This window comes from Chaetodon trifascialis, chromosome 16, assembly GCF_039877785.1.
Source record: "Chaetodon trifascialis isolate fChaTrf1 chromosome 16, fChaTrf1.hap1, whole genome shotgun sequence".
NCBI classification, from domain to species: Eukaryota; Metazoa; Chordata; class Actinopteri; order Chaetodontiformes; family Chaetodontidae; genus Chaetodon; species Chaetodon trifascialis.
In genome coordinates this window covers 7020472-7047821 of record NC_092071.1, presented here as the reverse complement: position 1 = coordinate 7047821, position 27350 = coordinate 7020472, and the positions used below count along the sequence as shown (strand labels likewise).

The 27350-nt window shown below is 41.5% G+C and overlaps 1 protein-coding gene across 1 annotated transcript in view; it reads right to left on the bottom strand.

Annotated features, from left to right (window-relative positions):
• fstl4 (follistatin-like 4) overlaps positions 1-27350 on the bottom strand; it is a 199000-nt gene that overhangs the window by 26028 nt on the left and 145622 nt on the right. The window contains exons 7-8 of the mRNA XM_070983222.1: positions 6752-6918; positions 1609-1729 (exon numbers count right to left, since the gene is read on the bottom strand). Coding sequence (XP_070839323.1) covers positions 1609-1729; positions 6752-6918 — 288 coding nt within the window. The remainder of the gene's footprint in view (positions 1-1608; positions 1730-6751; positions 6919-27350) is intronic.

Genomic DNA, 27350 nt, shown 5'->3' with positions numbered 1-27350 from the left:
TCTGTTTCTCTATCAAAACAATACTTTGCTACAGCGACTCTTCCTTTGTTCCATTTTTAATAATACTTATGTACTTGACATTGCAGAACAGCAGCATTGATACCATATCCTAGGCTGCTGTAATACAATATAAAGAGTACTCGACTGTCGCTGTGGACACTTTACTGATACTGAAGCTGCGGCGCTGACGTTCCTCTCATCGTGGTGAAAAAGGAAACATTGGTGTTACTGCTTTAATCCACCTCAGTGCAAACCATCCACTTAGTTTAATGTGGTGACTGGCTCCTTTCCATTCCACCTTATCTCACTTCGCCCTATCTCGTTTGAAACACCTCGAATCCCCTACGCAAACATTTGGTAATTGCCGTGGCCTGATAACTCGCCCTTCAGGACCCTGGCCTCCGTGACTCCCTTCTCATCACCCCGACTCCCTCTTTAGTTTAAGATCTAGGATGCAGAAGCATTTCTTTTCAATTAGCATCCCAGAAAAACAAAATAATCGCTCCTATTGTTTCTCGTAATCTAAAGGGACTTAATTGAATACATTTTCCCCCTCCTTTGCCACCCTGAGACAAAAGTGCAGAAATAAGAAAGAGGATGTATCTTTGATTTATTACGTACAGGTGCAGGGGATTTTAAAATTCTCCCTCCTTGGATTTCCTTTGGAGAGATGCCTAGTAATAACTCTCCAGTCTAAAGGCAGGGAAGAAGAACCTTAAGCGCATGATTAATATGAGCAAGACATTGCTTTGATAAGTCCAGCCTGGCGAACTCAGTGCGAGTGCGAGTTTCAGATGCATTTTAGCTTAAGTAGCTTTTATCCACCGTACTGAATCAAGGGAATATGCTGCATACACGCACAATTAGTGTTCAGCCCCACGCATGCAGTCATGTCGTTTCTCATAGCATGAGAGTCACAGTTGTGATCCTGTGAGGCGCGTGGATGAACAGCACAGCTTTATGGGTAGTTTTTATCTGCAGGGAAACTAATGTTTTAACAAGCAGCTTCATTACGAAGGACAATTACATAATATTGAGAAACTAACAATAACTGGAGTACTGAAATGATTCATTCATTACTTGAAATATAAAAGCTTAAGGTTAAGGTTAGGGTATGGTTAAGTTTAGGCAAGTAGTGGTTATGGTTTAAGTTAGGGTAAGACTCCAGGAAATGAATGTAAGTGTATATAGTAATGATGGAAACGAATGTGTATGTGCCTGTGGGTGTGGATGTGTATATAAGCGATAACATGAAATGTGATGGCAGTAATATGGTGGCAAAACTGCCAGCACAGCCTCTGTTTCCATTATGAAAACAATTTCTTGAAGGCACCTTATATATGGATGGGGAATGATGACGGGTACTTGAGTCTCTGAACGGGCTGTGGGAGTATGCCGTACGACAGTGCTGCTCTTAATGTATAAACGGTACTGTTTCCAGACATTTCAATCAACAGCATCTTGGCTTAACTGCCTTTGAGACTGTTCTTTAGCTCCTCTTCACTGCAACCAGGAAAGAACATTCCCCTCAGAGCAGCACAAACAAAACTAAAGGATTTTCTCCACACTTTTCCCACCACTGTAAGTAAGAAATGAGCCACTACTGACCATTCACCTGCAGCACATGTGTCTGATAGAGGTCTTCATAGCCGTAGGCATGGCAACTGTAGTTCCCCATGTGGATGGTTGTCACCTTGGTGATGTACAGGGAGCCATCGTCCCCAAAGTCCTGTAATGCAGGAAAGAGACGGGAGAGGGAAATTAAGCAAAGAAAGAAGAGGCAGGGGTCGTGGTGAAAGAGCACAAGACTGGAGGAGGCAAGGAGGGAGATGAGGAACGCGAGGTGTAGGAGAGGAACAGTGGTGAAGGATGGGGGGGGCAGGAAAGAGCCACAGGGGAGGGGGAAGCTTGATAGAATACATAAGGATGCTTGGAGAGAGTGGTAAGAGGAGAGAGGAGGCGCACAACAGCAGGGAGTGATGGGAAAAGACAAGAGAGAAAAAGAGTGATGTGAAAAGGAAGAGAGACCATGAATCAACGGTTTCCCTGTTGAGCTGAAGCAGGCGTTGGGGAATTTGATCCTCCTCTCTCGCCTCATCATGCTGCCTCAGCCTGATAAATGGTAAGGGTTAAAAATATAAAGCCCATTAGGTTGATGAATGGAGCTGGTTGTTGTTGGTGCAGCGTGCGGCAGTCACCAGGGGGTTCCAGCCACAGCTTAGGGCGGATTAAGGCATTAAATAGTTTGCTGTCCCACCAAGTGGCAGAGCAGATGTCCTGATGCAGCTCCGTCATGACATGGAAGCCACAAACGGCTGCTTTTCGTTCTGAGGGCTCGAGAAATTAATGTGACCTGACAGAAGGGCACTTTGTGACGGGAAAGAAGTGAAAAGATTTTCTTCAAAGAAAGACGGGGGAGTTTAGGCAGCCAGCAAAGTTCAGAATTCAGAGAGATACAACGACGCCAGCGAGGGCACTTAAAACTGAACGGACCATTTGGGCTAAAAAGTATGACTGCAATATATCTGGCAGGTTATGCCAAATATATTTTAGTTTAAAATCTTAACTATCCCTTTGTGGTTCCGGTGAAAAAAGAGCCGGGCTGTCTCCTGAATGATGATTATTCGAATCAATCAAGGTGGCCTCGATTCTAACCTCAGTTTTTGGTCGGCTACAAACTTCGCACCAAACTGAAATGGAGATTGTTTCATTTCTCTAACTGTTTGTTAACCGGATGTTTATTCAAAGCAGTTACAACATAAGACTTGCTATGTAACCACTTCAAACTTAGAACCTGTTAGCTTTGCCATTTTTATGTTGCTTTACTAGTTAGTTCCCTTTTATTTTGTAATACACATATAACAAACAAGAATAATGAAATATATCTCATGATTCTAAGCACAATACACTGGTTAAAAAACATCAGTAATAACGGTCAGTAAGTCAGACTGGCCACTCAGGTACAGCCCAAGCAACAAAAAGACATTGTGCCTGGTTGGCTGTTGACAGAAGACTTGAATGTAAATGGGAGAACAGAACCTCTGAGTTCATGAAATGGATCGAAGGCACACAGGCAAAAAGACTAAAAAAAAAAAGGTCTTGGGAGAAAATTGCAGGCTTTTATTTTCAGTCAATTTAAATTACATGCTTTTGTACCAGGAAAAAAAAAAACAAAAAACTGGAATTATATATGAAGATGGCGAGTGGCCACATTCAAATTAATAGCTCCTCATTTTTTTTTCCAGATGCAAAACTACATCAATATCTCCTCTGACCTGTTCTCTCATGGTTGTTATTGTTGCTTTTTCATAATACAGAGAATAGTACTGATGCAAGAAACCATCAAATTACACATACTTAAGAGCCACATTCATGTTATGTTTGCAGCAGTGCACATGCACAGTAGCTGTCAGTCATTGTTTTCAATGAATTATTCATTTCTGAGAGAAACTGTTTCAGTCTCAGATGTACACTTCCGGCTGATGGGCCGCAGTAGAGACCACATACGCAGCTGCAGGAGACTGTTGGTGTTCTGTCTTGTCTCGCTTGTCTCGTTGCTCTCATGCAATTGAACCTGGTGAAACAGGTCTGAATCTCAAATATACTGTACTCGGAGCGAGGCTTGGGCTGACTGAAGGGTCAACCATTCGTTTTTCCTACTGCAATATTTAGGCAACCTGAACTAACCACCTATCAGAACCAAGATGATATAAACTAATCTGAAGTATCTGCACCCCACTGTGCATTTAGAGATGTTTCTGCCTACCTGATGGGCTCCATTAATCAGCACAAGTCACAAATTTTAAATTCTTAATAACAAACCAATTTTCCGTCTCTTTTCCATGACTCTCACAACCTGCTTCTCCATTTTTTATATGCCTGCTCACCAAACCTGCCTTTGCACTCTGTAACAGTAGTTGACTTTATGGGTATGATTTGGATTGTGTATTAAAGATAAGATGATAAAGTTAAATGCACGATGCTGTGATACTGTCGCACTGAGCACAGACATTACATAGCTTGCAGATAGTGTAATATCCTTAGGCTCACCTTTGGCATCGGGGTGAAACGCATGATATCACCAAATACAATATGCTTCTTTGACACTAAACCTGCGCCTCAAACACAAGTGTATCTCTCACTTTAATCTATGCCGCCGTCTGCACCGGCTCGGTGTATATGTATCAATTTACACACTTTTTTTTTTTTTTTCAACCATAACCCCTGAATAAATACATTTATCTGCACTTTGCAACAGAGAGTACTCTGGACAGAGTCAGTCACTGGCGACTGGATCACATATGGCTGATGTGATGGAGTACCCAATATTGGATGATATCACAATGGGAACGATTCCCCAAACCTACACAGAACACAGCTCTATTCAAAATGTTAAATACAGAGTTTTGATGTAGAGTAAAAAACAGAAATAAATGAGTGGAGTGGAGAAAATGGTGTGCAGGAAGGGAACAAAGACCAGAGAGATGCGACGAGACAGCAGACAAATGAGGCTGATTATAATGGAGGCTCGGCTCTCAGGTTGGAGGGGCTACATGTCAGAGTGCAGAAAGATTTCAATCATTGTCAAATGAAACTTCTGAAAATAAGACCGTTTCTATTCAACAGAGGAAAACAGCGTGCTGAAAGGAAAGTGATGTGATTGACCTGTCCAGGGTGCCCTGCCTCTCGCTGAGTGGCAGCTGGGATCAACTCCAGCCCCCCGCAACCCTCTGAAGGATAAGCAGATCTCGCTGATGGATGGATGGAGGAAAGTAAGGTCCCCTCCCTCCTATCCGCACGTACACATTTCTAAAATTAAAGATGCTCTACATCCGTAAGAAAATGGATGTTTATCTTCTGCTTTTTATGGACTGGATTTATTTGGAGGTCTACATTCTCATTACTTTATGGAGCATTTATCCTTTATTTATCCAGGAGGTCTATTAAAACACACAATCTTTTGTACAAGAGACAGCTGTCCAAACCAGCTAAATTGACCAGCTGCCCACAAAAACTCCTTTAAATATGTTTTCCTTTCTGGCACTGACATCCAGCACACAGACGTTCCTCAAATTATAAAGAAATTCCTCACACCACAAAGGACTGATGTTATCTCCTCCATTAACGGAGGGACTTCTAAGTTTCATCTTTGATTTGACTGAAAAGAGTCAAGCACAGACGTGGCTCCTCTCTCCCTCCTCCACTCAGATCACTACGCTCTGTGGAAATTCATTATGCACGGTCAAGAGCCTGAGGGACCTCTGCTGCCATCACCTCTCCTCCAGTCTCCACCTTAACACTTGACATTGTTTATCGGCTCATCATCACAGCAGACCAACAAGGCCGCTCATTAACATGCAATTAGTGAATTGTGATCCGGTGGTGGGTAAAGCAAGGCCGGCGCTGTGCTGTCACCTGAGCAGATGTGTCCAAACAGGAGCAGGGCCACAGAGTTCATTAAACACTGAGCAAGCTATAATTCTTTTTTTTGTTGTTGTAGTTCTATTAAGGGCTGGGGAGTCAAACTTTTATTTTTGTTTGATCCCCAGTTCCCTCCTTGTGTCCTCTCTGGCTTAAGGCCAGTTCACGGTTCTGGCGTCTGTGTGGCTACAGGGGTCAACATTACGTAAATTTCATCATCTGCCGAAGTCTTTGAAGGTCCGCGTGGACTCCTGTGCACGGTTTATTGTTAGGGCCCACACAGAAGGAGCTTTTTAAAATAAGGAATGCAAGATTCTTAGCTCACCTCCAGGATCTCAACAGCATTTTCCAAGTACTTCCAACCAAATGAAATACAAAAAAGGAACAACGCGCTCATGATTGTAAAATAACCGAAAAACTCCCAGAGCTCTTAACACTTTTAAAGCAGCCACGTGATTTTTCCATTCAAAGAAGGTGTTAATAGACTATTTGTATTCAATCACTGTGAAGAGGCCCCCAACTGGGCCCCCGTACTGCTGAAGTTTAGAAATATCAATAATTATAATAAATATTCATTAGGTAGTCCATTTAAATTAGAAAGAAAGAAACTGGATACACACACACACACCTTAAGGTGGTGAGCAATTTTCACCAGCTTCCTTTAGCTCATTGTCTTGGGCTTGCTGCAAATGAACTGCCTGCTTCAGTCACATTGCTCTCATCATCCTGATTTCCAGCAGCAGCAGCAGCAATCAGCTGTTCACAAAACAAACTCTGAAACACCCGCTGTACACCGCCCTGCCCCGAACAGCAAGAAGGAAGTTAGCAACTAGCTGCTGCACGGCGTTGAACATCTATCGGCTAAAGAATCTGATATATCTCTGGAGTTTAAATAAAGCAAGAGCTGTAAGGACAGGGGAAACCAGATTCACATTCATCAGGTGAAGACGAGCACGGTCCCTGTGGGTTGGTAATGTTGTGTCTTCTGATGAGTCAGCGGGTGCTTGTTTGCTAACACATCAGCCATGACAGCGCTGTGTTGGAGTTCTTCTGCTCCTTGAAGCCAAAATCTTTTACTGCTGCTTTAACAGTATTCATAATGTTATCACTTGACTATACATAAGGAGTGATGTCATCATCAGAAGGATGTGATCTAAGACAGACTGCTACTCCACATGCAGTACCATCAATATAAACAAAAATAAAGACGTTTTTGGATTTCTTTTACTTACTGCTACATCACCACCATCAGCTCCAGCACCACCACCGTCAGGAACATCAGCAAACTACAGCATCATCCATGGTGAAGAGAACAACGACATGTACTCACGTTGATATCCTCCAGGTCCAAGAAGTTCAGTATGATGCCGTTCCTCTTCCAGATGATTGGTGGGCGCAGCGTCCCTTGGATAGCACAGGTGAGGACGGCGCTGAGACCCACTGTTACCGTGGAGACGCTGATCCGCTGGTCCTCTGCCAGGCTCAGCTGCACAACCTCTGTTGGAATGAGAGCATGAAAGGAAATGATTGGTGTTGGAGCGAGAGAATGGATGCCAGAGAGGCAAATAAGAGACAAGAGTAAGAAGAAAAGATTTAGAAAAATGAGAAGATGGAGAAAAAGACGATGGCGGAGAAAATCACAAATCAGAGCGAGTGTGCTGATGTAGTGGAACTGTAGCCAAGCTTAATACATTTCTAAGCATCCATCTCATTACTAGTGGACCGGGGAGGATAAACAGCTGTCCAGGAGTGAAGGATGTCCTGTATGAAAAAAGACCGCGTGTCAGAGGACACACAGCTAGCCAAATATCATTCTTCTCATTAAGGGAAATTTATGTTCATTGAAATGGCCATCCAATTCAATTCACCTTTACGGCAAATTAAGAATTATTCTTCACTGGTTCCCCTTGGCACCATAAATAGTATCTGTCGCCAAGCTGCGCGGCCAGCCATGACATCTACAGTCACAGTTACAGTCAGGAAACTTTGTCATCGACTGAACCTTTTCCTTATTGTCCCTTTAAACTTGCTTTAAGCCCAATATTTTAACTGGACAGAAACACTGGGTGTTTGCAGCAAAACCACCACAATATTCTTTGACTTTGGTCCATTTTTCTTTTTCTTTTCTCTCGACACACTCTATGCTAATACAAAACATTACAAAATATGCTTAAAATGTGTTTTTGTTTTTTTGCATTTTACAAATGCAAATAAAATTGGGAGGGAAACACAAGTATGCCGATGACACTGAGATATTGTGCGGATGTGGAGTTCAGGCACATCGGCACTGACATGATATGGCAGTGTGTGACCCTGGACCAATATTGACTGGGGACAGGATACACTTGGTTCACTAAATAAAGAGACACACACCTGATAGAAATCTAAATGGAGCCATCCAAGCATAACCCTGAGAGCACAAACACACACACACACACACACACACACACACACACACACACACACACACACACACACACACACACACACACACACACACACACACACACAGAATCTACTGGACTGATACGATCAGCTAGCCTTCCTGCTTGACTTTTCAGCAGTGAAAAAAGAAAGTATATATTAAGATTAAGCATCTAAATAGAGCAAAAATTGAAACTGAACATCCAGAGATTCTAAAAGGGCATTAATTTACAAAGTGGATGCTAATACATTCAATACATTCAATTGTAAGCAATTGCCCAAAAAACCTGAATACAAGGAAGACCTGAGCATACAGCACAGTACAGCAATTATTTACATCATGCCAACTCTGTAACGTTCGTCTATTTGCTTAAGCTTCATTACAGTAAATATTCTGATACACGTACAGCTAATTATGGTGTTCGACATAGAGTTCTAAAATTAATCCTGCTTCTAATTAAAATAGAAAATTTACTGAGGTGGTTTCAGGTGTTGTTAGAGATGATTAAAAAGGTAAATACTGAAGCACTTTTGACTCAATCAGCTGATTTGGTTGCTGCCGTTCACTGAAAACAACATTGTTTTGCCACAAACTTTGCCAGCCTATCATCTCCTTCCTGTTAGGTTTTAAAACAGTCCTTTCACAGCAGGTGTTTATGTCTTTCAGCTCCTATAATTAGCAACGCAGTGTAGACTTGGAAGCATGTGCCAAGCATGACATCTGGTCAGTCATGGAGCGACTCTCAGATCATAAATGAAGCTGCAGAGCCGCTGCAGAATAAACTCTGACTGATATATTTTTGATGCAACTTGCATCAATCTAGCATTACCTACCACGAGCATGCTGAGAAACCTTTGAGTTTACTCTCCAGCTTCCTCTCAGCACTACAATATATCAAGTCTATGACAACCTATAATGGCACACAAACCTATATGAAACACTGGCTTTGTGATAAGGCCAGTATCACAGCAAGCTTTCCACAGAATATCATGGAAATGTGCAAACTGAGGGTGCAATTTCTAAATATCAGGGTCTTCTCTACCATTATAAGCATTTTTTCACAGCACCTAAGCCAAATGAAGAGAGAAAAAAACCTATACAGATGTGGTGTCACATACATTTACACACCTGCATCCGTTCATTGGCTTTCCTGTAAAATTCAGCATAAACTACAACATCCTGTTGATTACATATGAGGCTCTGCACGACCTTGCCCCAGTTATATATCTGATCTCCTTGGTCATATTCCACTTCTTCACCACTCTGATCCTCTAGTCTCGGCCTTTTAACCCCCCCTGCTCCTGCAAAACAAAAGGCCATCGTCCCTTTCAGCCCCAAACCTCTGGAATCACCTCCCCCCATCCATCAGATTTGCTGAATCTTTGGATTGTTTTAAGCGGCTTCCAAAAATGCATCTTTATAGGGAAGCCTTTTTATAATTCTCCACTCTGGCACTCTTGTTTTTGGTTGCCTGGTTTGCTCTCAGTGTGCTGTGCTTTATATTGTCATGTGTTTTCACCTTATTGTGTGTGAAGCACTGTGTAACTGTGTGGGATGCTATATAAATAAAGCTTTACTTACAAAATATGCTAAAATTGTAACAGAATTCGAAAATTTTAAAACAGAATTGGAAAAAAAAAAAAGAAACAGAATCCAGGAAAGATTAAAATGGATTTCACAGGGCCTTCCAAACTTTCATTTCAACACCCATATGGGACAATATTTCATCGTCAAAACAGACTTCAAGGAGATGGCTAACAGACTTTGAAATGTTTGTGGGCAACTTCCTGTCCGGATCCAGACTTTTGACAAACACTGTTGAAAAAGACCCCTGGATATTAGCTGTCTGTTTCACAAAGCTCTCCAGGTGATAGATATATCCGTGCTGACAGCTCGGTCTGTCAGTGATATTTCAGAATGCCTTGGGTACAGTACGCTGCCAGATCCAACACAGTTATAATTCAGCAGAGCAGTAATTTGGGTGGCAGAACAGGCTTTGAGTGCCATGTGGACAGATGAAGGATGAAGCGCATTGATCTGACATGGCTTGGAGGGGTGGTTTCAGGGTGGCACTATGAATTTCAACCAGACCACTGCTCACATTAAATTTAATCCAGCGCACGCAAGTAGGACCTGTGTGGTTTGCTGTGTTTCTGCAGCAGCTGACTGTTCAGAGAGGCACCTAGTGTGACTTAACATGGATTCCTTTATGGGTGGAGAAGTGGGGACGCAGCTTTAGAAGTTCAGTCACAGTAGAAGTACAAACTATAGTTAATAGGCTATGGCAGATAAAACACTGGCTACTGTGAAGGATAGGGGTGCTTTCAACAGCGACAGTCCTTCTGCTCAAAGCCTCCGATGCTGGGCTGCAACAGTGCTGTCAACTGTACATACCAGATCAAATAAATGTTCAATTAACTCGAAATGGGCAGCTGTGTTTAAATACATGCAGCAACTGTGTGGACACCCTTCATGTGAGGTCAGTCCAAACTTTCAAACTTTCTGCTGATGTATTAGTCCTCACTTTTACGGTCTGGCAGAAAGGCTATAGTAAAAACAACAACAACAAAAGGATTCCTCTGTGAAAGATGGACCAGTAGTGAAATTAATCCTGACAACATGAAATGAATCCTGATGCCATCTAAACTCAACCCACTGAGATCACAGTTATGAGACCAAGAAAAGACAGGATGAGGAATAGCTGTATAACTTTTGTTAGAAAATGTGTTGATTGCTGTCGATGTCACTCTTCCAAGGAAGAGAAGATAAGATAAGATAAGATAAGATAAGATAAGATAAGATAAGATAAGATAAGATAAGATAAGATAAGATAAGATAAGATAAGATAAGATAAGATAAGCCTTTAATGATCTCATGCTGGGGAAGTTCACTTGTTACAACAGCAGAATAAAAAGGAGAGGTAGAAAACAGAAGAAGCAGAACAAATACACAAAAAAGATGAAAAATAAAATCAACTACAGAAACTATGTACATTATAAACAAAGAGAGTTTGCCAAATTTATTTTTATTCATCGCTTCTGTCTTTTTTTTCTTTCACAGGAAAGAGAAATGTGACCGTGTGCTTGAGAAGGACACAAAGAAGAAGAACTCTGGTGACATCAAACGGAGTAAAATTAGCAACGTTATTATTAAAATCATTATATATCTCATCAATCACTAATTAAAGAAGACTAAGAATCTAACCAAGCACACACTGTGGGTGGTTCTCAGTGCTAATAGCTATACCCATGTTTAACTCAACCACAAAGATTACTTCCACTTTAAGAGCAACTCCATAAAAACATTCTCCCACGTTCTGCCCCATTCTCAGACGACCCAGACAAATTACATATCCATACGCAGCGCCTGTTCTGCCCCAGCTTGCTGGGGAAGATTGTCATGACATTATCTAGCTAATGAGTCCTACTGTTTCCTCCCCATTTCCCAAAATAGCTTCAATGTGTAAGTTAGTAATTGACTTTCAGGGGAATTCAGGAGCTCCTCTGATCGATCAATCCTGCTAACTGAGCTATGGATGTGCTGACGGGGCCAGCAGGGAGGTTTCTGTATCCAGTGAGAAAGAATAAGAAGGAGCAAGGCCACATTTTGAGAGAAAGACGTAAAGACAAAGAGAGGGCTTAAATAAAAGAAAGACATGTTGAATAAAACAAGGAGGAAGACAGAAAAGGGAAAAAGTAGGCTTGAATGCCGGAGAAAGAGAATGTTAAAGAGAGTTTAAAAAGGAGTTAAAATGTGTGTGCGTGAGAGGCAGGAAGAGAGACAAATTTGATGCAGAGCACGTAGAAGATCTCCCAGGGAATATCTAATGTGGCAAGCTCAAGACTGCAGCTCAGAGAGTTGTCCCTTCCCACTTTTATGAGACCGGTCTCTCGTGAGCTGGAGTAAGACATCAAGCCACAAAGCATAGGAGCAGAACACTGTGACTTTTTTAGAGGGTAAGACAGATAACATCCCCACTGTAGACCAGAGAGAGGTGGTGAGGGACAGGGAGCAGGGAGGGGATGGAAAAATAACGACAGATGGAAGGAGGGTTAAAGGTGAAGGAGTGGCATGTGAGGAGTCATGTGAGGAAGCAGGAAAACAAGCTGCCGGGCACCCAGTGAGCAGAGATGTGCTGGTTTGCCGGTCAAACAATCAAGCACCTAGTTTAACATTTTAACAGCATTAAAGTGTAGCTGTTCGATGGGTAACAGGCTCTAAACACCTTTTTTTTCATTAAATGTCTTCTCACCTGCAAATTACCAAATCCATGCAATAGCATAACACTGAATAAAAATAGAATATTATTAGACTCTGATTTAATCTCCTTGTATAGGGAATTGGCAGACTTTTAGGTCATTCACATGAACTGTGAAGGAAAATCTTTTTGTTAAACACACAAACTCAGGGTGTTGCTTGTTGCATTTGTACAGAGATGGAGACAGTAACCGTCAGGGGGACAGGTCGAGAGAGAGAGAGAGAGAGAGAGAGAGAGAGAGAGAGAGAGAGAGAGAGAGATTGACAAAATGTACCAAATTTAGCAAAAACTCTGGAGACAGCAGCAGTGATCATTTGGAAGATGTGTTTTCATCAAGCTGTCCCATCTGCAAATTTTACCGGGCTTTAATGAGCTCAGCTTCGGGAGTACACTGTAGTCTGTTTTGTGGCTGCAGCACTCTCACTAAATACTGGAAAAACTTCAAAAACTGTTGTCTCCATTAGTCATCTAGCCACAAAAACACAAGAAAACAGGGTCCATAATCAGATAGTATAACAGAATTTCTCCCGTTGGGACACTGAAGTCTTGCATGACACGTGGACCGGCTCCAGTTGGAAACTCTGCACACAACGTCACTCACTGATTTTTAAAAGACATGTTTATATTGAAATGCTGTACATGTAGTATGTCTCTTGTTGTATTGCCCTCATATGGACAAAAACAGATATTTGAATGGTTCAAACCGATGTGTATGTATGTCCAAAGCTACCTTTTAATGCAAAGAAACTGGCCAGACATATTTCTTTACTAATCAAAAGTGTCTTCAGACAAAAATCTGCTTCATGTGAGCAGAAATACATTTAAATATTAAATCTGATGGAAATTTTTATTCTCAAAATTCTCTTTCATAATTCACAAAAATAGTTTGTCGAACCAAGCTGGCAAGGGTATTTAACTGAATATTTTAGCGCTCTTCTTAGATGAATGTCTCTGTGATAAACTTTCTGTCAGACACATTACGAAATATGGCAAATGTGCCTTTAGCAGTAGACCCTGCAGCTGCTGAAATCTCTTTAGAAACCAGCCCCACAGGGCAAAACAGCACTTCGCATGTCAGGAAACATCCCGTCCTGAGCTCTCCTCAGCTAACCCTCTCTCTGAACACTCACCCAAGTTAGCTGATTTTTGTGAAGGCAGCTGATTGAGAATGACCTTGGAAGCATTTTGATAATTTGTAGGTAAAAAAAAAAAAAAAGATTTCAAGATGACTATTATAGCTGGGCTGAACATTTGAGACATTTACAGCTGTTTCAACGGCACAAGATGCACCAGGTTCAACAGAAATGTCTGGACATACTGTATTCTTGACAAAATATGTACAAAAGTAGTGAAAAGCAAAATGCACACAGGTTTGAAAGTGAGATGCCACCACAGTAATGTTGACTTCACCTTCTTCTCTGGATCACTCTGTAGATTCAGCCGTACGGTAGATGGATGACTTACCTGAGTCTCTCTCTCTAACTGAAAATGACTTGACAAGTACGTCCTCCTCCCTTCATGTGTCATGTATGCAAATATATGCACGGCACACTCGATTATTCATATTTGACCCTCATGAAAGAAGTATCCTCATTCGGTCTCATTTGGTAAATTAGGATTCAGGCATTAATCATTAATCTCATCACTAAGTGAAAAGCAGCTGCTCCAGTAAGTGGGCTTGATTTGCCTGATCAGCCTTCACACTTCCACATGTTCCCGCAAAGCTGCCAAACTACTAAGCAATGGAGATTTGGAGGATTTCAGAGTAACCTCACGCTGGTGTCACACTTGTACTTGGGTTAGCCCTCAACTAAAGTCGTATTTTTAACAAGCCACAAAGTCTTTTTTCTCATTGATTGTTGCTATGCAACTACCAAAAAGTCATGACAACCAGCAATCTTAGACCACCAGGCAATGCAGCACAGCAGTGCCGTGTGTAAGGCAGTTCCTCATCACAGAGTGCACTTCCAATCAAAAAGACACACGCTCGCACCTGTTATCATCTTTTATCGTGTTGCAACATGAAGGAAAAATGCTTGGAAGCCATTAGCTCTAAATGCAACAAAGAAGGTTACAGTGATACAGAGTGATGCTTTAAGGTGTAAAGTATGTTCAAAGTGTGTGTATATATATGTATGCTCACATATATCTATAATGTGTTCAGGATAAAAACCTAAGATGCAGTAAGATGCAGGGTGTACAAATACACCTACATGTGTCACATACATGTAAGGAAATCTACTGTATACTGTGTTCATGCACACTTTCAAACTCATATTGTAAAACACAAAATCTGTTACCTAATGTGTTTTAATACATTCAGGGAAAACTGTGCCCCACAAAGCTATACGGCTCAGTCATAACGTATTAAAGCTTTTTGAAACTAATTTGCTAATTTATAAATGTATGATGGAACATATCTTTTGTTTGCAGAGTCCTGATTCTGCCAAATGAACTGCACTTATATGGTGCTTTTCTGTGTATATTAATGGACTTTTCAATGCTTTACAATGTGCCTCTCATTCATTTGAGAGAGACACACACACACACACTAACACGCATGCACGCACACATTAGGTTGTCATCACTGTTGGAGACATTACATAGACTTACATTCACTCTGGAGACTTACCTTCACCATAACCACTACTTGCCTAACCCTAACCCTTTCCCTGACCTTAACCCAAGTAACCCAAGTCCAGATTTATGTCCCCACATGAATGTGAATAATACTACAGTGGACTCAGTGTCTTGCTCAAGAGGAGGCGACTGGCCTTGTGACTAATGGAAGATCTGCTCTCCCTCCTGAGCAACAGCCTCCCGTACTGCATCAAGTTACACGCTATGTGGTTTTCACATTGCAACATCAATTTGCAGTATATTGTGATATACACCGGTGCATTTTGGGGAAATTAAATTGAGAAACTGTATTGGCAAAATGACCAGATGGGCATTTGAGTTCCTGGCTAATCCTGTGAATTAAATACCTGAAAAGAACCGAGGTAGTTCATCACATTGAGCAGAAATCCAGGACTCCTGCTCGGTGATTTGCAACATTGCCCACAGCGGCCTCACGACACACATACTAGAAGAACAGCCTCAGTATAAACTATCAAACAAAATGCCATCAAATCAATCTAAAGATGCTGAGTTTTATTTTCAGTCCAACTGATCTGCACCGAGAATATAATCTCTTTGGAATAGTAGAAACTAGCTGCACGTTCCCCTACACGACTGCATGTGATAATGTCCTCCGTGAACACCACGGCACCGGCAGGTTTGCACAGTACATGTAGGGAGACACGACTCCCACTGTGAGCCCACAGTGTGTACAAATGATCAGTGTGTCACTGTGCATTCAGTATGAGGGCTGCTCTCTGCAGGTGGGCTGCAGCCATTAGCAAAATATATCAGCCATGTTTCAAGCACAGTGACACTGAATTAATGCCATGTTGTACTGTATGTCACACTGTACACGCACAACCATTTTCTCAAGCAGTCACATATACCACACACATATGTGGTATATTCACATGTACATACACGCTGATCTTTTACTGTCTGTCATACACACTCTTGTCACTTATGTACACAGAAGCACTCATTCTCTCCCTCGCATAGACGCACACGCTCACGCATACATACGCAGAAGCTCTATCTCTGAGAGCGCTGGGGTGGTGATTATTCATGGGAGGGAGATGGGGATGAGCAATCAGTGGCTAACTCATTAATCACACTGGATGCAGACCCTTAATCTCCTCCACAGGTACAGAGGAATCCTCTGCTGCTGCTCCTCATTGCTTGTCTAAAGTTCCCCTCCTCTACCTCACTCTGTCTGCTTCTCTCTTCCACCCACAGCCTCATTTTCTCTCTTATGCTTTGTTTGCGGCCTTGGTTATTTCTCTGTGTCCTTCTCAGAGTCTCTCATCCTCTTGAAATCTCTCTGACTCTCTGACTGCTTGTCAGTCTTCCTTTCCGTCTCACTCTTCCCTTTTCTTTCTGGTCTTAATCTGCCTCTCTTTCTTCCCTGTCGTTCTATTTAAAGTGCCTCCTTGCCTGGCTGTCTCTCAACTTGCTAGCAAAGCCACGGTGGTGCTTCTCCAGTAGGGCTCCTTAACTAGGCAGCGAACAGGGCTTGTTAGTATCACAAAGAGAAGACAGAGAGCGAGCCAGTGGAGGAAGCGTATTGTAGGAGTATGTGCACAGGAAGGAGTATTTTAAAACTATCTGTTCTGTGCTGCATTAATAAGCCAGGAGCAGGATTTTGGCAGGGGATCTGGCCCTGCTTGCTCTCGTTTCCAGATGCATGAACATTTAAAAAATATGGTTGAGAAACATCACAGCCACTTTCTCTGAAAGCAGTTGCTATTTTGTGTTGGTTAGAAAGTGATGAAAAATACTTGTGCTGTTCTGCCACTAAATTAAAATAATAAAAGGTTAGTTAATGGAGAGTGCATGATTATTTGACAAAATTGCTACCTTTTGCTTTTTGGGAAACAACTTGTAGCATTTTCCCAGCGCAGAACAGTGCGATACGAGGGACAGTTAAATTACACTCCTGTCTTTCGTAAAACCAAGGGTTTAAAAAGCCAACAAAATTAAAACGCCTTTCCCAGAATATAATAAGATACTTCCCCAGTGCACAAACTGATGTGAGAGTCACCAGGGGAATTAATGCTAACAAAAAAGCACTAAAAATAAACCTGCTCTGTTGTCAACAATATGTATTACCCAAGATATCCACCACAGTCCTCCTGGAACTGCACACTTCCCAAGCCATTTAAAAGGAACAATTGTCTCCCCCACATTACTTAATGACCAATTTTGCAGGAACAGGCTGCTAACAACTGAGCCCATTTTTGAGGTGGGTGTTACTGCTAAGCACCTGAGTGCACTGGAAGGTGGCAGTGGATTTACAGAGGACAAGGCTCAATAATGAACCCACATCAGTTGGGTAATGACAGGGCAGAACTCTCTTTACTGTGTCATTCAATCCCTGAGGGCGAGAGTAACCTGTCAGGAAAATGAACAGATTAATTGCCCGCCTGGAGGGTTCACAGACATGTTTACTTAAGTGGTACACCTCCGAACTCCAGAGATACTAACTTTTATCTTATGACTATACATTCACAGATATTTTGTTGCTTATAGCCGGGTCTGTCATTTGAAACAAAATCACTAACCTTTGCTGCAAAGTCTCTTTAATGCCAAGCCCGTAAATTGCTAATACTGTTAAAAGGAAAGTTACATCAATATCAGCTTTTAAGCTTGGCATACTGCAAGTCATTTCTCCACAGCTTTTCCAATATTTCTTGTGTTATGACTCCTGAAGGTCAAAGATACTGCGACCCTCTGGCATTATCAAATTGCATTGAGTGAGATGAAAGAGAGCTTGTAGGCCCTCATGTTTTTCATGACATTTTTCTTTTAATAGAGCTACAGTATGAGTCAGTGCTTTTCTTTCAGTCTTTTTCAGAGAAAAAAAACTACTCCCAAATTCCTCAATCCTGAAAGCTGTAACTGAAAAATGTACCAACCTACAAGAATAAAAGCCAATTTGGTCTGACTTTCATTTTAAACCATTTTAGCCTCTGGCAACAAGCTGAAAAGCTATTTAGGAATTTTATTATATATGTTTTTATTTGCTTGTAGGCAAAAACATGAAGTGGCTTTTATAACTGTGTTTCACAATCTAAAAGTACATCATGAAAAAGGGAAGAGTAGATATGCAGCATTTATAAAAATCAAGTTCAAGACACAGCTTGGAAGTAATGTTATCTTCACATCCTTTGATTTGATAAAACTGACATTTGAAGTCTTAAAAGGCCAAAAAAGTCATCCTGTTATGAGAGGCTTAATGGAAACAAGCTGACAGTCTGGAGCTAATCTCCCATACTTCATTTGGCCGGATGAGACCCAATTCATTAAAGCGATACTCTCATCTGATAGCAGCATAAGATCTCTGACAATCTGGATAATCTTTCATCTTTATGGAAACAAAGAAAGCCCCTAACCCCCCCCTCTCTCGCTCTCCACAGATATGCCTCCTACAGTAAACTGCAAAAGTATTTCCTGACAGGGTTGGCTAAGTGGTCTTTCTCGTTTTAAAGCCCTTTCAGCCTTGGGGAGGAGGAGGGTAAGAGAGATTAGTGGCCTGCAGCAGAACTCTGCACTGCAGGAGCCACAGCTTGACCTGACCTGAGGGTTCGCCTCGATAGAGACAGAATGCACAATGAGATGTGCTGCGAACTGCATGTGTGTGTCAGGGTGGACGCATCCTCAAAGGAATGTACGTGTTTAAATGTGCATGCATCTTGTGCAGACCAGAATCAAATGTGTGCACATTTTATAACACAGACACATGTACACAGTCTGATTAGAACTGCTGGATAAAAGAATAGAAAGACCAATAATTTGCATCATTTAGCTCATATGAGTGCTTTTTCCAGAGAAACCACTCCAAGGTTTAAGAGGTCAATGGACTCTTGTGTTTAGACATGTGTGAGCAGAACACTGGGTGCTGTATTTTGAATTTGATTTGTTACAGCACAATTTAGAGGGATTATGTTTTTTTTAGCAAGACAGAGAGAGGTCAATGTTTGACAAGGCTAAATGCAAGATAAAAAAAAACAAAAAAAAAACCTTAATGAGACCACATCTACAGAGACAAAAGAAAAGTCAGGGAGGAGCATTATTTCTCTTTTATTTGGTCTCAAATGGAGTACTGAAATTAAGTTATGTGCTTCGTTTTTGCACTGATAAAACTCCATAGTATCCTGTCAGAGCTAATGAGTGCTGTTTTACAGCATGACAAATTGAATACACTTATCTAGCATTATGCACCTGTGCGTTAGACAGAGACGTGGAGTGGATTTTCACTTCAGTCTCATGCTACCCCCACAAAAAAATCCTGTCACATCCCAATCCTGGAAGAATGACTCCTGTCCCACCAAAGATAGTTTGTGTGGAGCTCAGAGTGATGGAGGAAAAGTTAATCTCAAGGTCATGTCAACCTGAAACATGTTAAATTGGATGAGCTGCAAGGACAAATGTACTTGGACAAAGTTAATGCTCTACAGCAGAGTTTGGGTCCCCAACAAGCAGCTTTCATAAGACCACATTCTGACAGACAGTTTGCAGGCAAGTTTGGTGGTGAAATAGTTAAGTTGTTAATAGTTAAGAAGCTAAAACGTCATTCATTTTGTGAAGGAGTGCTTTATTGCTGCTGTGGAGTTGCTTGCACGGGTAAAGTAAAACTGTTCCAATGCGTCACTTTGTCTGGAATAATTCATAGAGATGAAGGAAAATCTGACGTGGAGACTCAGCAAGCGTTTGTGATTTGGCCTTCATGGCGGCGTTACCAAGAACCTCAAGCTCCAGCCAGCCTCTCAGCTCCCTGCTTTCAAATGCGAAATCATCTGAAAGCAGCATAATAAGCATAATAAGCTTCTCAGGTGCTGGCCAATCACCAGTGACCAGTTATCATTTAGCGTGCTTGTGCGAGTAGTGCAATAAATCAGTGATTGCTTAACATGTGACCTATTTTAACTATGAGGTACAATAATGACTGACTTAAATAGAAGTATTTATTCATACTAGAACTGCATATTTATACATAAAACTGACTGAGTCTATTGTTATTATGGGTCCCATCCCGCCTCCTCCCGATGACTCTTATCCTCTCCCGTTCCACTTACGTGATGAATATTGAAATCGACTCCCATCCTGCAGGAATCCCACAGGAATCCCACAGGAATCCCACAGGATCACTGTGCATACTGCTTGATCTTTTAATATCAGTAAGTATCTTTTCTTTGGAATATAGAAACTAGGTTGTCCATGTGAAGCTCATATGTGTTTAAACAATCAATTTTTCATGCAAGATTCTGGTGGTTCTTAGAGCAGAGGTTGTTGCCCTGAAAATGCTGTTCATCTATTGTACTTTGGTAGTGCAGGAAGTGGGTAGGCTTTTTAAGACCTATTTTTATAACTAAAAATGTTAATAAAATGGATGGCTGGGTCATAGTTTACTGATATGTTTTGACAGCAGGCATAACTTGGTGACGAATGGCACAGGTTCAGCTGTGTGAGCAAAAATAAGATACACCTGTGCTGCAAAAGTCTGACATTCATTGTGACTTTTTCTAAATTATTGATACAATGAAGGTTTGCTGAGTACACATGTTCTTTCTCAGTGTTGCTAAATATCACAGTTATATTGCTCGGCATGTTCACACCTGGGAGATTTCAGGTAAAACCACCATATTTCGCTGTAAGAGAGCAGCTGCACTGGATTTGATGGGTTTAGATGCCTTGCTGAACAGCATCTTGCCAAGTTCTGGTACCTTAGTTATAGAAAATTAGCTTTCTGAACAATGAGATGATGCCTGTGGTCAACTTGGCAAGTATCTCAGCTACTCATGATCCAAACTGTCCCCTCCTGGCTTGGTAAACACCAATGTCTTACTCCTCGTTTGAAACACAGGCTTTCCATCAAAATCTGCTTTCTCCAAGCTGCAGCCAAGATAATCAGGTAATGTCATTTCAGTCATTTTTCCACAGCTGCTCGACTGTTTGAACAGGCTGGAAAGTATATGTAACATCAGTAATGTGCGCCTTCAAAGCAGCTATTAGGATTTAACTTAAAGTTGAAATGTACAAAAGTTAAAATAAACCAAACCTTTGACCATGACCCAAACAATGAGCAGTTATTTGCCACAGAACAGAAGAGCCTGAAAAAATTTTTAGACAGGAGAGCAAGTTTTTGCCCTCCCATACCAATGGGAGAAAAAGAAACATCTACTTGGCTCAGATTTTGGGATTCTTTATCATCTAATGCCAAGGGCTTGGTTTTGAATAATGAATGGACATCTGTACATTAATATAGTTGAGTGCTGCTTGATTCATCAAATTTACTGTCAAAACGATTCCTGCGCACTTCCAGAGTTCCAGCAAATCAGACTCATTTTATTGTACAGCCTGCTGTAGTTAAAGATCATTGGAAAACATAAATTGTTTGACAAAATAACTTCAACTGATTCATGTTAAAACATCTGAATACATACATCAGCATGTGTGATATGAAATGTCACCAGTGCTGCCATTTCCTTTTAAATGTTAGCCCACATTACATCTACCATTATTATTTAAGTCTGTTTCTGTATTTAATAACACTAATGCTCTCTTTACAGAAGCCTTCATTAAATCTCGAGACATTTTCATCTGACAAACATGAGTCCATTGAAACAACCTGATCCTGATCAAAACACATTCTCTACAGTCTCGCCATATTCTCACATTGTCAACTGACCAGTGCAAAATATCTTTTCCTCTTTCTTTTACGGCTTGGTAAAATGTGGGCTGATTAATTAGCAGAAAAGCAAACTTAACAGGCATTGTAACATGGCACATTATAAGCATTAGCAGGGTCTTTAAAAAGCCGCAGATGAGTTGATGAAGTTGATTAATTGCTCCATATTTTCCCCCCCGAGTTCTCTCTCTGTCTCACGCTCTCTCTTGGTCTACTATGCAATGAATTATGGGAGAATAAAGTTTGTCTACACCGTGCAAACACCACACTACTAAATTATTATGGATCCTCCGAGCATGACAGGAGTTTTGAAAATAATTATGAAAGTTTCAGGCTTTATTCCTGCATGCTTAATGATTAAACTATATGTGAGAGGAAGAGGCTGGAGGGTAGAACTGTCTGCTCGAAGTGAGGAGAACGTGGGTTTGATATCCAACTGGACTCCTTCCATACGGATCTGACCTCAAGTAACAAGTGACCTGTGTGTTTACAGAAGATAGTTTATGCTAATGCTTGTCACACACCGGCTGTCACACCAACAATGCAAGTGTGAGCAATCGGACCGAAGGCATATTTTCTGTCCAACAACTCTGCATGCTGCAGAGGAGTGACAACAAAGAAGCTCAGCCAAGGCCGATTCAGACCTTTTTGTCATCGCAGTGCATTATGAGATGTAAACAATTATGCATTTGAGAAGCTTTCAAACCTTTGAATCTGTCCAAATGGAGATATTCCCTTTCTGGCTCTGATATAACTTTTTGGCCTCTGCTCTCTCTGTCTTAATGAGGTGGGCCCACGCACAGAATTTACTAAAGAAACAGCTCAGGTCCTGCAATAGACAATAAACAAACAATTCTGCATCAAGAGTCACAGGCCGCAACAGCAAATCACAATAGGTGTGTGCAGGCCCTGTCATGTTTTTTTGGATGCTTAGGTTGAGTTGTGCTTCTCCAGACGATTTCATATTACATCCATTTTATCAAGTTGTCATTTACAAGTTAAATGGTGAATCCTCTTTCGTATATCATGAAGCAGGCTTTATGTAGCTCAGTTAGATGGTGGATTCTTATCTGGGTACTGAAAGTACCGGGGAGATCATCTGAATAATAAACTGGACTGGACTAGCAGTTAAAATGCACTAAAAAAAGGCCAGAGCAGAGTGTATCTTCTGAGGAGACTCAGGTCTTTTGGAGCACAGGAGGTGCTGAGGAACCTCTTAGTCCTGGTGGAGGTGGTGGGAGAAAGGAGGATGGAGGTTAAGCTATCGTCCCTGATGGAGAACATGTGTCCCCATGCACGACGCTCTGACAGCACTGAGCAGCTCCTTCAGTGACAAGCTGCTTCACCCACGGTGTGTGAAGGAGAGATACCGCGGGTCCTTCCTTCCTGCTGCTGTCAGACTTTACAATCAACGCTGCTCCCAGCAGACCGCACACACACCAAAACTAACCAAGTCACTTGTGTACAATATCACTGCAAACTAAACTGCGTAATATCAATATTTCCTTTGTGCAATAATGTGAAGCACTGCCTTGTTTTACTTCACATACTGTTTATTTATGTATCATATCTTGCTTTTTTAACTGACGCTTCCTACTATTAGGTTATCCCCTTTGCTGCTGTAATGCTGCAAATTTCCCTGTCGTGGGATTAAAAAAGGATTATTTTACACAGAGAATAATATAAATTACATTTACATCCAAAATAAGATTACACTCATACATGGTTTCATTTCAGTGACAGACTGGCGGCTGCCTCTCTTCATGATATGGAGGCATCAAACTTGAAAGCTTAAGAGTGTCTTTATGGATTTCTGATGTGTAGCACACACAGCAACATCACATCAAGGTGTTCCACGTGCTTGTAGCATGTAATTCAGATTAAGCCTGGAAAACCAAACAACAAAACACTGCATCTTGGTAGGAAAAGCCTCTGAGCTGTCACCCTCAAGCCAGCTCAGCGCATGTTGTTTTAGAAGACTGGGTTGAATAGGAGCTTGTTGCCACAGGAGATACAGTAGCGAGCACTAACAATCTGCTGGGAGCGTGCAACATTGCTGCATGCTGAGCCGCAGAATCAGACCGCACTCCTGAGAATAAAGACTTTGGAGATTTGGGATTACCTGCTCCTCCATCATCACCCTCTCTCTCATACACAGTTGCACTTCAAAATGTTTGACTATTTCAGCTTTCTGAAGCTGGCAAAGCTGTACTTTCAAGGTCTCCGGAACAAAAAACTTTGGCTTTGGAAATTCTTTGAAAGCCACTAAATGATGTTGGCTGCGAGTGTGAGTGCTTTACAGGAGTAATACAATCCTAACAGATCAGGAATACTCAGGTTCACTGGATGAAGAGGAACAGAAGCCTCTGTCTAAAACTACGAAATAACCTTCAGCTCAGCCGCAAAGGATCATACACGCAATGTCTCGATGACAAAGATGCGTCTATAATTAATATCATTTGCAAATCTTTCTCCTGCTGTTTTGTTGTTTTTGTCCTGTCCTGTTATGTCGGCCGAATTGCAAATAAAGCAGTGCAAAAATGGACGATGAGCTGTTGTTGTCTGTGCTATAATTACACCACTGTTTGATGGAACTTTTGCATGACACACAAAAAAATCTTTCATGTCTTTGCCCAAAACATCCTGACGTGCTCATTTATTAATAGATCAACTGTTTTACATGGCTGACAAGGAGTAGGGTTGTACCCGAATCCAGATATTCAGAATTGGGTGCATTACTTTGATTTGAGTATTTTAAGTTGTCATGTGCTTACAGTTCATATTTTCTCTTATCTATGGATATTTTTTGTTTTAATAAATGCTCATCATTAGCACTGATGTCTTTTTTTATTGAAATACACCTACCCAGAATTATGAGAATTATATTATTCACAGCCTCAGTCCAGTTTTGGTACAGTCCAGAGCATCTGCAGAGCAGCCCCCCCACCATGACTAGATTCTTATAATAATCAGCACGAGTCTCATCTTTTAATCCTTTTGTTTGTTTGTTGCTACATCCATCACAGTTAGTTTTGTAGTTCGGTACTTTTGAGACCAGACAATCTGCAAGTCCTCTGAAGCCGGCTGATGACTTGAATCATTAACATTTAGGGGTCATCCCTTGTAATTTGTAAAGATTTTAGAGCATGTGGATTTCTTTCATTACAAATGCGTGTGTGGATACCTGCAGTGCGCCACATGCACAAATATAAATTACTGTTGGAGTACAAAGTTTACTAAATTACACAAATTCACGACAGCAAATAGCTGAACGCTGCCAGACTCTTCCACTGTGTCATTAAGCGCTACTGAACTATAACCTGACACTTCATATTCAGGGAGTGGAGAGGGAGTATGACTCATTTGCTTTCTTCACTGTTGCCCTGAATGCGTGTAAAGACTGTAAAAAGGTGTGTATGTGATCTTCCGTGTCCATCCCATCTGCCCTTCATCCTTCCTCTCCCTCTCCCTCCCTGTGCCGGCTTTATGTTTCTGCCTTACCCACTTCTCCCATCATCCTCAATTCTACCATCCTCTGTTCCACTCCCACTTCCCATCTCTCCTACCCTCCACATCTCCCCCCCAGTCTTTACCACTGCCCGGACTCTTGTAAACATGTAACTGTGTATTACCTCCTCTTGTTTTCATCTCTCTTTTCACTCCACCCCCCTTCTCCACATAGTCCCTGATTACTTCTTACCCGGCTGCCTCACCCCACCTCCGTACTCCTCTAGATGTTAAAAAACATGTGGAAATATGTAACGTTTAAGCATCACCAGCTCTTACAAATCCCGTCTTTCTGTCCTTCCCCTTTCACGACACATTTGGCCTCCTTCCAAATCGTATTCTCTCCTTCCTCCCTGGTAAACAGGCAGTATCACCAGGTTAACATTGGCGTCTTTTTGCAGCTCCTCCGCATTTGCAGTCATTACTCCAGTCAAAACACAGCTTCATCCTTTTGAATATGGAGGACCTAAAATTAATAGCCCACAAGGTGTTTGTTTGGGCTTTGGATGTTTGCGCTTAAGCATTTCAGCTGGAAGCCACCGCATCTACTCACTTGTACACGCATTCCTTCCCTCCTTTACCTTGTTCCACTCTCTTTCATTCCTTAATAAGATCTGAGCGTTTGTTGTCTAGTTTGTCGCGTTCAGCTTAGTGACGACAGCGCTGGCCTCCGTTCACTTCCACCGTACCAACACAGGAGAAAACAACTCTTACTAAAACATAACCTTATCACTATAACCAAGCCATCTGGACCACCTTGCTGATAATTTACAAGGAACAGATGTTTGCTTGAAGAACACAGCACTTCCTCTGAGTGCATCTATGGGAAATATTTCTTACTCTCTCACACAGAAATGTGGTAGCGGGTACCCAAAAGCTGAGGTTATCCAGCCATGACGGATTATGTGGTTGTACTCTAACCTTGTTGGGATGTTTTGTGCTCTATGAATCTGCTTCTATATTCTTTTTTTTCTCAGCAAAAAGCTTTTTACTTTTTCCTTCCCGTTTCGCTGCTGTGTTTATCTCCTTTGTTCTGAAAGAACATTTTCAAAGCTGATGAAGGTGGATGCTAGAGGGGATTTCGTTGAGGAGATGAGAGGAGAAAGAGCACCACTGCCACGCAAACACGCATGAACAGAGGCAAACACACATCCATATGGAGAAACACTTGTCTGAAATTGCAGAAGGGTGTTAAAATAAGAAAAAGAGAGGGAGAAAGGGGGTATTGTTCCACCAAAGAGGCAAGAGAAAGAGCAAATCAATGGAAGCATGATAATGAATTATTTCCTCGCCAGAGAGGGAGTTAGAGGAGAGAGATAAAAGCAGACCACATGCTGCGCCACTAACAGCCTGGGGGCTGCTGCCTGTGAATTATGGGGCGTTGGAACACACTCGCTGCCCTCGGGACCCGCTTGTTCCAAAGGAAAGAGAAAGGGGGAAAAATAGAAATAAGACAGCCCCAAAGAGATGGGAGGACCAGAAAAGAAATGTCGGAAAGGGTAAGAGGTCAAAGCAAAGCCCCTCGAGTCCCTGCAAAGCACGGATTTACATCTCTATGGCTAATTAGAGACGTAAAGATGACATTAAAGTGGTGGAAATGAAGGAAGGATAGACAGATGAGGGAAGTAGAGAAGTGGGGGTGAGGGGGTGGGCAGTGTTGGATGGGATTATTCAGCATGTGTAATTATGAGAGATATTAGATGTCTGGCAGAACAGTGAGTGTGTCACCAATGATAAGTCATGTCTTAATGATCCTTATATGATGTTCCAGATGTGCTGGGAGATTTTTACGTGTGCTTTTCCCCCATTACAACATAATATGCACTTAGAGGGCCCATCAGTAACTACTGTGAGTCGCAGAGTCAAATGAATTACAAGTGCAATTTGTACTTCACTGCAGCATGTTTAGCATAACCAAGGCAGACATTTGTCTAACTCTTCTCTTTGTTCTCCCTCCACAAAGGCGTCACGCTGAGATCGTCCCAATTTAGGTGCTTGAATTAGATAAAGTCTTCACAAATAAAAAACACTTCTCATATCAATATATACATGCCACATTCAAATATCCTGTTGGTGACTAAATAATGGTTAAAATAGAAATTATGGGACACATTACGACTCTATGGCTGAGATCTGCCTGTGGCTAATTACGTTAATGCTACCTTACTGCACGAGCAGTACAATGACAATCTCAATTGCGCTTTTAATTAACATTTAATTAATATACTTCTTAAAAGGGAAAATTTGTCTGAAACTCTTACATTTTAGTACATCATCCATCTGTGATGTTAAATACTTTTTGCTTTTACTCACTGTTGTAATTGAGATTTTGTGAGAGCTGCCTTTCCTTCAACTTGCCTCATCTACTTCATTCATTAATTTACTATGCGTCCTAAAATTAGTTTCAAAATCCCTCAGAGTCTGAATTC